Source organism: Melanerpes formicivorus, unplaced genomic scaffold, assembly GCF_026170545.1.
Source record: "Melanerpes formicivorus ecotype bairdi unplaced genomic scaffold, bMelFor1.0.p_v2 SCAF_34, whole genome shotgun sequence".
NCBI classification, from domain to species: Eukaryota; Metazoa; Chordata; class Aves; order Piciformes; family Picidae; genus Melanerpes; species Melanerpes formicivorus.
Genome location: NW_027142386.1, coordinates 3,562,769 through 3,574,161, shown reverse-complemented (window position 1 = coordinate 3,574,161; position 11,393 = coordinate 3,562,769). Strand labels below are relative to the sequence as shown.

Here is an 11,393-nt window from a genome sequence, read left to right as displayed (position 1 = left end):
ATGCTGCCCACCCCCTTCTCGGTGAAGGACATCCTCAAGCTGGAGCGACTGGGAGCAGCCGGGGGTCCCCACGCCGCCCCCGGCACCGCCTGTAGCCCAGGTGGGGAGATCGAACCGGCTGCGTCCCGTAAGTGCCCTGGGGGGCAGTGGGCCTGGGGGGGTGGTGGTGGTGGTGGAGAGAAGGGGTGGCTGGAGCCGTTCTCGTTCCCCCGGGATGGAAAACCGAGGGCGTAGGAGCCGCCCGTGGCATCCCTGCCCCGGCCGCCCGCGGGCCCGACGCCCGCGATGCTCCCGGCTCCAGCCGCCGCTTTCCTCCTTTTTTCCCCCCACCTTTCTTTCTCCCCACCTTTCCCCCCACTCTCACTTTTATTCCCCACCTTTTTTTCCGCCCCCTACCATCTTCTCCCATCTTCCCCCCCCTCCTTTTCCGCATTTTTTTCTCACTTGTTTCTCCACCGTTCATTTCCCTACCTTTTTCTTCCCCCTTTTTTTCCCCACCTTTCCCCTCACACCTTTCTTCCTCTCTTCCCTCCACTCCCTTTTTCCCCCCTCACCTTTCCCCCCCTCTTTTTTTCCCACCTTTTGTTTCTCCACCTTTTTCTCTTTCCCACATACACACTGTTTTTTTCCCAACCTTTTTTCTCCCACCTTCATGGTTTTTTTTCCACACCCCCCGCCCCCTTTCCCCCCACCATATCTGGTGATTTTGGGAGTGTTCGGATCATTCCCAGTCATCCCAGCAAGCCACGCTGCAGCCGCGCATCCCACCCCGTCTGTCCCCGCTGCCCTCGGGGAAACGAAACGGCCGCGGCTGGAGGTTGGATGCAGCCGTGTTGGGATTCTTTCTGCCCAAAAGCACAACTCGGCACCGTTTTCGGTGACAGACAACCCCCCCGCCCCCGGAATCGATGCTCCGTAAATTGGGGACAGGGGCAGAGGCGCTGAGGCATGACCGATCCCAGGGGCGCGGAGCCGGCGGCGGCAGCGGGGATGCGGCTGTCGAAGTGTGTGTCGGGGTGGGGGTGGTCGGATGGGACCCTTCTCCCCGCTGTCCAAATCTGACCAAGTTTTCTTCGCTCGTGTTTCCCTAACGCCGGACGAACGGGGAAACCAGTAAGTCCAGGGCATGAGCACTGGGAGTCAGTGGAACACAGAGCTAGAGAGATGGGGAAGGGTGGAAGCAGCGCGGGAAGGGTGAGAGGAGCCCGGGAACAGCTTCCTGGCCGCTTCACCCCTGCAGACAGAGCCCCGCAGCATCCCATTTCTCTACCCCCTCCCCAGAGTCCTTGGGGTACCGAAGAGCATCTCAGTCCCCCAGGACCCCCAGCTGCCCCCACTGCAGAGCAAAACGAAAGAGAAAAAAACCCAAAGCCCTCAACCTCTACTTTCACCTCCAAACCTTTCCTGCCCCATTCCCAGCTGCTTCTTTCTCCTGGGTCTGTCCAAACTCCCCCAGCTGTGGATACCCCTTCCCCATGGGAGCTGGAGGTAAACCCCACTGGAGCTTTGACTGCCACCGCTTCCATCCCTCCCGAGCAGGAGAATGGGGAAGGGGATTTGCATTTTGGGGTACGTGGATCTTGTGTACCACGCTGGGGGCTGAGGCTATCACCACCACCAGCAGAGCGGGGATCAGGAGGAAACATCATCCAAAATCCATATCATGAACTAATTCCATTCCAGACCAGGGAATTCCTTGGATTCCCATTAAACATCACAGGAAAATTCACGTGAAGTTTTCCAGCTCTCACCCTGCTCCGTTTTATAATACCACCTGGCTCCAACCTCCTTCCAGGGAGGCAGAAGCTCTTTCCTCAGCCTCCTTTCCTCCAGGCTGAACACCTCCAGGTGCCTCAGCCCCCATGGAATCACTCCTACTCCATCCCATTCCCGCTTTGACCCCTCCTTAGGAATCACATCCATGCTGGGAACAGAACCGGACTTGGGTTTCACTTCGCTTTGGGGTTTTTCTCGCGGCAGGAAAACGTTTTCTCGGCCACCCCTTGGAGGCAGAGGAGAAGCCAGCCGAGCCCTGCCACCACCACCACCCCCGGCAGCGGCAGCGGAGGAAGCCTCGGGTTTTGTTCTCGCAGGCTCAGGTGCTGGAGCTGGAGCGCCGCTTCAAGCAGCAGCGATACCTCTCAGCTCCGGAGCGGGAGCACCTGGCCAGCCTGCTCCAGCTCACTTCCACCCAGGTGAAGATCTGGTTCCAGAACCGCAGGTACAAGTGCAAGAGGCAACGGCAGGACAAATCCCTGGAGCTGGCTGCCCGCCCGCCGCCCCCGCGCAGGGTGGCGGTGCCCGTGCTGGTCAGGGACGGCAAACCCTGCCTGGGGGGCTCCCAGCCTTACCCAGCCCCGTACAGCATCACCGCCAGCCCTTACCCCTACAGCTCCTACTACGGTGCCTACAGCAGCAGCCCCTATGGCGCTGGCTATGGGGGGAGCTACGCTGGGGTGCCCCCCGGCGCCACCCCCGGCAGCCCTGCTGTGAACGTGAGCTTCGGCACAGCCGGTGGTGCCCAGCACCAGCCCACCTGCTTGCAAGCCACCGTGCAAACAGGCATCAGGGCTTGGTAGGTGGCCACGGAGAGCAGGACTGTGGCTCAGAGCAGCCTGATCTAGTGTGAGGTGTCCCTGCCCACGGCAGGGGGGTTGGAACTGGCTGAGCCTTGAGGTCCCTTCCAACAATTCTGTGATTCTGTGACTGCCTGAAAAGCACTGAAGGAAACCCCCTCCTGCTCCAGAGCCTCTTCAGGATGGGAGCCTAACCCAAAGTGTGCCTGCCACCTCGGCCAGCAGGACCTCTCCAGAGCATCCCTCCCACACCTCTGACCAAGGCAGGGCAGGAGCGAGGGGGACGCTGCCGCTCCAGCACTGTGACTTTGGGGAGCCAAGGGCTGAGGGCATTTATTTATTTGAACACAAACCTTTGGAAGCTTGGCCCTTCCCTGACCACCCACCCAAGAGGATCTGCTCCTGCAGGATGCCAAGAAGGGACAGCCTCTGCTTTTGCTCCTCAGGGCAGCTGGGAAGCAGGGGCTTGTGCACATCACTGTGCCTTCTCTTTTTTTTCTCTAAGGCCAGGATTTCATGCTTTGAGTGCCTCTGAGATCCTTTGATTCCTGGGGCTGAATATCTGCCAGCACAGCTCTTTGCTTCTGTCTTCATTCTGAGTGGTTATTATTAATTATTACTTGCAAATAAAAGCCTAATTGATGAATGTGCTCCCCAGCTCCCTCCCTGGCTGCTTTGACTTTTCCCACCCACAGCTTCCACCTGGGCATCCAAACCACAAAAACCTCCAAGCAAGCAGCCAACCCAAGCCAATCTCAATACTGATAATCAACCCAGAGAGAGAATCCCTTTTGTGGTTCCAGCTGGGGGGAGTTCCCCAGGTTTAACCTCCCCTCACCCCCCCTCCTAACTCTTGGCCCCCTCCCTAACTCTTGGCAAGCATTCCCAGCTCCCTGTTGCTTTTCCCAGCTCCCTGTTGCTCTTCCCAGCTCCCTGCTGCTCTTCCCAGCTCCCTGTTGCTGTTCCTTTACTGGGAAAACAGGTTTGCAGGTAAGAGGGTGAGGTGCAGGACCCCCAGCTCAGGATCCAGCACCACCAGGAGCTTAGCAGGGTGGAAGAGCTGGGCCTATATTTTCCCTATGCTTGTTTTGATAGGCATTGCTGAAATGCAGGAGGGCAGGATGCTGCCCTTTGGGGAGCACCACCACATCCCAAAGAGGCAGCAGGAGTCCACAGCCTCACCCCTACAGAACAAACCCAAGGAGACCTTCCCAGACTGTGTCCACTCACTGGACTGCCCACAGCTTCCCCCCCAGTGTAGGCTTTACTTGTGGTGGGGAGGGGGGAAAACCACACAAAGCTCAAATGCTGCTCTAAGAGAGACCTTTTCACTACAGTGCCAAAAGACCCTCCAGTGATGGAGCCAGGCTGCAACCTGCAGACAAATCCCAGCCCATGGGACAGGCACCATCTCCCCCCTCGCTCCCCTCCATGCCCACTCCTCCCTGTTCCTCTCCCAACAGCTTCTTATCCTCCCAGAGCTTGGCTAAAAGAGACTTGCAGGAGGCAATTAAAGCTTTTATCTCTAATCCCACTCAGCCCCATCACTCCAGTGGTCACTCACTTCCCAAATGGGACACCCCTGACGTCCAAATCAAGCCAGAAAATCCCTCTCAGGTTGATATCTTTCTCACTGCCCTGCTGCCCCAAGGCTTTGCAGCCCCACCGAGATCCTGGAAGTGACTGGGTGAGGGGAGAGTCGTGCTGGGGCTGCCCCTTCTCCTCTTCATCCATCCACACTCACTCGGGGATATCTACCCCCAAATCAGCTGAGTCTCAGGTCTCTGCCCTGCCTGTGGAGCAGCCAGGGGATCCAGCAGGGTCCCTGCACTGAGCAGTGCTGTCAGCATCAGGGAAAGCCCTGGGCCAAGATCAGCATCCCCAAGGCTGTCCTAATAACGCTGAGAGCTTCTTTTGAGGGTCAGAATCAAGCCATAGAATCAAAGAATCATTAAGACTGGGGCTCCCACTCTGGGATCCAGCAGGGTCCCTGCACTGAGCAGTGCTGCCAGCATCAAGGAAAGCCCTGGGCCAAGGTCAGCATCCCCAGGGCTGTCCTGATAAGGCTGAGAGCTCCTTTTGAGGGTCAGAATCAAGCCTTAGAATCCAACAGTCATTAAGACTGGGGGGCTCTCACTCTGTCCCAACCCCCCTGGGCAGCACAGTGGGACCCACATTAAGTGCTAGAGCAGGTGGGCAGGCAGCCCACCCAGCGTGGCCACACCAGCACCTTCCACCAGCTCCTAATCTGCTCTGCAGGAGAGATCCAGAGGTTAGGGGTCCAGTGGCTGGGGCACGGCTGCTATAATACTTTGGGGCTCCAGTTGCTTCATAAATCTTTCTAAATGTCCTTCTCCCTTTCTGTGGGTTTCAGACTAGAGGAGGACAGCGAGGTGGCGTTACTGAAGCTGCTGAAGCTTTCCAAGCAGCCAGTGTGAATGCAGAGGGGATGTTTGGAATGTAGAGGGGAACATTTTCTAAGGCAGAGGGAGTGTTTTCTAAGACAGGAGACCCAGAGGGTCAAAGAATGAGAGGAAAAGGTTAAAAAGCTGAATTTGGGGCACAACCTGCTCCGAGCTTTGGGCTGCTGTGACCAAACACCCCCCTATAAAAGCAGCCAAGTCCTCAGGGGATGTGGTTTCCTCTCGTTAAGGTTAAAAGAACCACCTAAAAAACCCACCCCACACATGCCTTGACTTCTTGGCTGAGGACGAGGGGCTGGGTTTGAGTGAGGGCTTGGGGATGGGAGGAGCTGAGGAGAGCCACCCTTAGCCCCAGCAGCAAGAGGAGTTTGGGAGTCCCAGCGCTCAGAGGGTGCTCCTCTGTAGCCACACTGCCAAGTCCTGTTCCCGAGGGGCCTGCCCCACCAGATTGCTTTGCCTTGCCATGGGGCAAGGTGATTTTTTCATCATGTCCTGATCACATCTGGGGGGGTTGTGGTTGTTTGTGTGGCGAGCTGGGAGCTCTGTTTTCCAAACAGAAACCCTAGAAGGGCAGCTACAAATCAAACAGATCCTCACTGAAGAGAAACCTGTCCTAGCAGAGAGCTTGGCTCAGGGCTCCTCTTGGACTCAGGAAGGGGAGCTGTTTTATGCCCCTTGCTTTTGCTCCTTGCAGGGTGGGCTCTGAGGGAACTGAGGCTGTCCCATCCCACAGCTGATTGAGGAATCAGTCTGAGGTTTAGGCTGAAATATTCAGGTGAAGCCTCTGCCCCTTTCTGTGCAAGCATTCACCTCTGGAGCAGCTTTCTCCCCCTCCCCGTGGTAGCTCAGCTTTCCTTTTAAACCTCTCAGCACAGCTGCTGGAAATCTTTTGACATTTGTCCCCTTTTCCCAGCAAACTGAAAGTGCCTCCAGGTGGGAAGTCTGGAAGAAACCCCTCAAAATAAAGCAAGTAGCCCAAATCCTTCTATTTTCTTCACTTTTCCCCTCTGAAAACAGCATTCTCCCCCCAGAAACACCCCTCTAGGAATTAGCCCTGGGTACAATTGATTTCCACAACCAGGAGCAAGCAGAGTCCCAGCTCACTGGGGCTGGGGCAGGGGGACACAGAAGTTGTCCCCTTGCAGAGCATCCTTCCAAGGCAATGCTGCTGCTCCCCCCTCCTCTCCCCAAACCCTCCACCCTGAGGGGGTTTTGATGCCCCCCAAAAGGCTGAACTCTCTTAGGCAGCTTTCTCCTCATCTCCAAAGCTCAGGAGGTGACTTAGCAGCAAGGGAGCAACAAGAGGGCAAAGAGGGAGGCTGGGGTTTGGCTGTGACCCCAAGGAGCCGTGGGGAAGAGCATCCTGAGTGAGTGGGAGAGAACCAAGCAGGCAGAAAACCCCACGGGAGCCAAGACACAACCGAAGGGCGTAGACTCCTGCCAGGGATCTCCAATCAGGCCCGGGAGGCTTGGCTGGCTGCCCTATAAGTGCAGAGCCAGGAGGCTGGGAAGCCAGCGTGCCTCCGGGCAGGGCGAGGAAGAGGAGGATGAGCGCCGGGGTGCTCCCCGTGAGGCGGCAGACAGCACCCAGCAGCACCCCAGAGGGCATGAGCCAGACCCCAATGGCAGCCCAGAAGACCCTGCCTGTCTCCTCCAGGCCCCGGACGTCCTTCCTTATCCAAGATATCCTCTGGGGTGGAGTGCGGCCAGAGCGCGGCAAGAGCGGGGGCTTTGGCAGCCCGACGGACACGGAGGCGACCGCGGTGGAGGGCAGCGAGGACCCAGGAGCTGCCCCAGGGCATCCCCCCAGGAGCACTCATCCCCCAGGAGCACCCCAAGATCGAGGAACACCCCACACGGAGGATGCAGGTAAGGGAGTGGAAGCTGCTGGCCGGGGCAGGGATCAGCGAGGGATGTGTTTGGGGGAGCCAAGGTCCAGACCTGGCTGCCTTGAGCACCCTGGGGCCAAATGATCCCGGGTTAAATGCCAGGGAATATCTCTGCCCATGCAGTAGGACAGCAAGGGAAAGAGCAGCTGCCTGCAAACCTTCCACCAGGAGCTTCAAATAATCCAGAGGGCTGAACCTGCCTAAATCACCATTTAACCCCCACCCCCCCCCCAGTCGATGGCTTTCTGTGATATCCTGGGAAATAAAGTTCTCCTCCGAGCAGAAAAGGTCCCCAGCAAGGACACCTTTGGGTGCCAGCTCAGAGAGGCAGCTTGTGCCCACCCTGTGTGCTGTGCCAAGCCCCTCGCTGCCCCCAACCTGGGGATATTTAGGAAGACCCTGGGTTGAATTTGTGCTGTGGGCAGCAGGGCTCAGCACCTCCAGCCTGCTCAGCACCACTTTCATGGGGTGCTCCTGCCTGTCCCACTGTGCTGTGCTAGCACCGATCCTGCTCCTCTGGCCCCAGCACCCCATCACTAAATACACTGCAGGCAACACCTGCAGGAGCGGGACACCAAAGAAACCAAGCCCAAAGTCATTTGGCTGACCAAAGCCTCTTGCTTTGGGGCTGAAGGAGGGTGCTCAGCCCTTCCCATGCCCAAACTGTCCTGGGCTGAGCTGCAACAGCCAAAAAAGCAATTTTCAAGTCTCCAGTGGCTGGCTCTTGCTCGCTGGGAGGGCCTTTGCCAGGGGAATTTTGGCTTTGGGTCTCAATTCTATTAAAAGAAGCTCCTACATAAAAGCAAGTTGAGGAGCAGCCATCAGGCTGCTGATCATCAAAATCATTTCAAGCTGCACCAAATCCCCCAGCAAGTGGTGAGTGTAGCTCAGCCTTGGTCCAGGGACTCTCACTGGGACACCCAGGACTTCCACAAACTGGGAACGAAGCCTCTTGTCTCTGTCTTGAGCAGGATGTCCACACCCAAAGAGAATACACTAAGGAATCACTAGCAGAGGGCAACAAATTGGCTTCTTTCCATCCTGAGCTGGGCAATGAATAGCAAAATTAAAGAGGAGGAGCTATCAGCCCAAATAAATGGACCTGAAGAAGTTTCAACACGTCCAGGTGACACTTCCCAGGGAGCTCAGCACCTTCCTGGGCTGGGGTCCAGCAGTGTGGATGGTGCCATGAGGAAAAAAAGTCAAAGGCTGAGAAATGGGAAAGTTCAGACTGGATGTCAGGGAGAAGCTCTTCCCCAGGAGGGTGGTGAGAGCCTGGCACAGGTTGCCCAGGGAGGTGGTGGAAGCCTCCTGCCTGGAGGTGTTTGGAGCCAGGCTGGATGTGGCTGTGAGCAACCTGCTGTGGTGTGAGGTGTCCCTGCCCATGGCAGGGGGGTTGGAACTGGCTGAGCCTTGAGGTCCCTTCCAGCCTTGACAGTTCTGTGGTTCCATAGCTCACAGCAGATGATCTTCTGTTGCTGCTGAGGGCTAAGGTCTCTTAGTCAAAGCAGAGTTTTAAAAAGCCCCATGGCAGGGGAATTGGAACTGGCTGATCCCTGAGGTCCCTTCCAAGCCTGATTCTGTGCTGCTTTGGAGCTGCAACTCCAGCCCGGGTCTGCAGGTTTTAAAACCTGCCCCAACATTTCATGGCATTGCCTTGGAGTCATGGGAAAAAAAACCCACCAAGAAAAAGGGAGGACTTACACCCTCCCACCCCCCCCCAGCCCTGCTCTCTAGCTGCAGCCTGCTTTACTCTGCTCTGAGTTCCCATCTCAGAGCTATTTTTCCATAGCTTGAAGCTGGTTTCCCTTGGGGAGATCAGGGGTTTTCCCCTAGGCACGGCAGAGAGGATGTTCCAAGGATGTGCCTAGTGGCAGGAATTCTGCACTAAAAGCCTCGAGAGCTCTCCTGGCCATAATGTGAGCAAGGACAGCACCACGAGGCTCCAGCAGCCCTGCAAAAATCAGCTGCTCTGTGGCAGTTTAGCCCCTTGGGTGCATGCCCTTAAGTCAACAGCTGCTGATCTCAGTCGAGAAAGTGTGAGTTAGGAAGGGAGGGGGAACCCCACAGCTCCCTTGTAGGGCTTCAAGGTGGTGTTGACTCCCTGAAGTGAAAAGGAGAGTGCTGAACACAGAGGAAGAGTGAATCAATATCATGGAAAGGGTTGGAAGGGACCTTAAAGAGCATCCAGTTGCCACCCCCCCCAGCCATGGGCAGGGACACCTCACACCAGCCCAGGGTGTTCAAGACTTCATCCAGCCTGGCTTTGAACACTTCCAGGTGTGGAGAATAATGCATGGGGATAACAGAGTGTGTGAGTAGCTGAACCTAGGTGGCTATCATGTGAATACCTATTGATATAGTATGAGTATATCTATAGAGAGAGATTGTGTGATAGCTATGGGTGGAATAAAGAATCACAGAATCAGTAAGGTTGGAAAAAGATCTCTTAAGATCAAGCCCAACCTTCTAGCCAACACCTCCATGACCACTAATGCAGAACCACAGAATCATTTTGGGGTGGAAAAGACCTTTCAGATCATTCACCCCAACCACTCCCTAACTAGACCAAGGCTGAGGCTAAACCATGGCCCACAGCACCACATTGATGTGGTTCTGAGCAACCTGCTCTGGTGTGAGGAGTCCCTGCCTGTGCCAGGGGGGTTGGAACTAGATGGATCCTTGAGGTCCCTTCCAACCCTGTCAATTCTGTGATCTCTGCAGCTCTAAAACAGCTCCAGACATGGGGATTCAACCACCCCCCTGGGCAGCCTGTTCCAGGCTTTGAGAACCCTTTCAGTGGGGAAGTTTCTTCTGGTGTCCAACCTAAACCTCCCATGGGGCAGCTTGAGGCCGTTTGCTCTTGTTGCTATCACTTGTTCCTTGAGAAAAGAGACCAACCCCCATCTGTCTCCAACCTCCTTTCAGAGAGCCAGAAGCTCTCCCCTCAGCCTCCTTTTGTTGAGGCTTAACACTTCCAGGTCCCTCAGCTGCTCCTCAGTAGTGTTCTATGAATATCTTGCTCCAGTCTCTTTTCAGAGACCCAGAAGGTCTCCAGCCAGAAGCTCTCCCCTCAGCCTCCTTTCCTCCAGGCTCAGCACTTTCCCTGGTCCCTCAGCTGCTCCTCACCACTGCACTATGACTATTTTGCTTCAGCCTCCTTTCAGAGAGCCAGATGCTCTCCCCTCAGCCTCCTTTCCTTCAGGCTCAACACTTCCAGGTCCCTCAGCTGCTCCTCACCGCTGTACCATGACTATTTTGCTCTCCGGGAAGGGGAAACCCCAAACGATCCGGGCAAATTCCAACCGGCTAAACCCTCTTTTCCCCTCCCACAGATGCCGCACCGGAGTCCCAGCCGCCCGACTGCGCCGCCCCGCCGCCGCCGCCCCTGCCATCCCCTCCCGGCCCCCAGCGTCCCCCCAGGCAGCCCAAGCGCTCCCGAGCCGCCTTCTCCCACAGCCAGGTGATCGAACTGGAGAGGAAATTCAGCCACCAGAAATACCTCTCGGCCCCCGAGCGAGCCCACCTGGCCAAGAACCTGCAGCTCACCGAGACCCAGGTGAAAATCTGGTTCCAAAACAGGAGGTACAAGACCAAAAGGAAACAGGTGGCCTCGGAACTCAGCAGACTGGACCCGGGGCTGGCCGGGCAGAAGGCAGCGGAGCTGCCAGGAGCATCCCTGCTGGCTCTGCGGGGGGGTTGGCAGTACCTGCCCTGCCTCTACTACTTGAACGGCTGGAGCGCCTCGTGGTGGTGATGGCTTTTGCGGGGGGCTGCTTTTGCTTGGGGGGGTTTTGGCCTTTGTTTTATTTGGGTTTGGGGTGTTTTTTTTTCCTAAGCAAAGCGTGGATATTATTTTTCTCTTTCGAAGGCGTAGTTTTGTCATGCCGAGTGGCAATTTGTAGTGCTAATTAGGAGAGGGAGAGGTCCCCGCCCGGCGGTGGGAGCAGCACCTTCCGCCCGCTGCCCCAACCTCTCCTCGCCGACAGTTGAAAGAGCAGAACAATAAAATCCCCCTCCAAACCCCTCCAACGCTTTATTAGAATAGAATAAACTTTATTAGAATAAACCAAACCAGGTTGGAAGAGACCTTCAAGATCATCGTGTCCAACCCATCAACCAATCCAACCCACCCAAACAGCTGACCCATGGCACCAAGCACCCCAGCAAGTCTCCTTCTGAACACAAAAAGCTATCGTAGCCGGACGTGCCTGGAAACCGACTGATTTGACCGCTCTGGGGCTGGAAAACACGTTGCAGCTTCCTTCACAGAAGCCTGGAACGGGTTGGGAAGGGTCTTACAGATCAGCCGGTTCCAAGCCCCCTGCCACCGGCAGGGGCACCCAGGCCGGGCTGCTCAAAGCCCTGCCCTGCCCAGCCTGAACGTGAACACTGTCAGGGATGAAGCAACACTTAAAGGGATATGGCATCCATCCCCCCCTCCACCTGCATCTCCCTTGCCTCCCCCCCCCCCCCCCCCCCCCCCGCATCTCCCTTGCCTCCCC

The 11,393-nt window shown here is 56.6% G+C and overlaps 2 protein-coding genes across 2 annotated transcripts; both read left to right on the top strand.

The window, feature by feature from the left end:
• On the top strand, positions 1–2,579 carry NKX2-6 (NK2 homeobox 6). The gene is made up of 2 exons (XM_068156149.1): positions 1–127; positions 1,981–2,579. Exons 1-2 carry the CDS (start codon positions 1–3, stop codon positions 2,577–2,579), a joined length of 726 nt encoding a protein of 241 aa, XP_068012250.1.
• Positions 2,580–6,525: 3,946 nt separating this feature from the next.
• On the top strand, positions 6,526–11,017 carry NKX3-1 (NK3 homeobox 1). The gene is made up of 2 exons (XM_068156524.1): positions 6,526–6,868; positions 10,224–11,017. The coding sequence occupies exons 1-2, from the start codon at positions 6,547–6,549 to the stop codon at positions 10,643–10,645; spliced, it is 744 nt and encodes a 247-aa protein (XP_068012625.1). The 5' UTR covers positions 6,526–6,546; the 3' UTR covers positions 10,646–11,017.
• Positions 11,018–11,393: the final 376 nt, after the last annotated feature.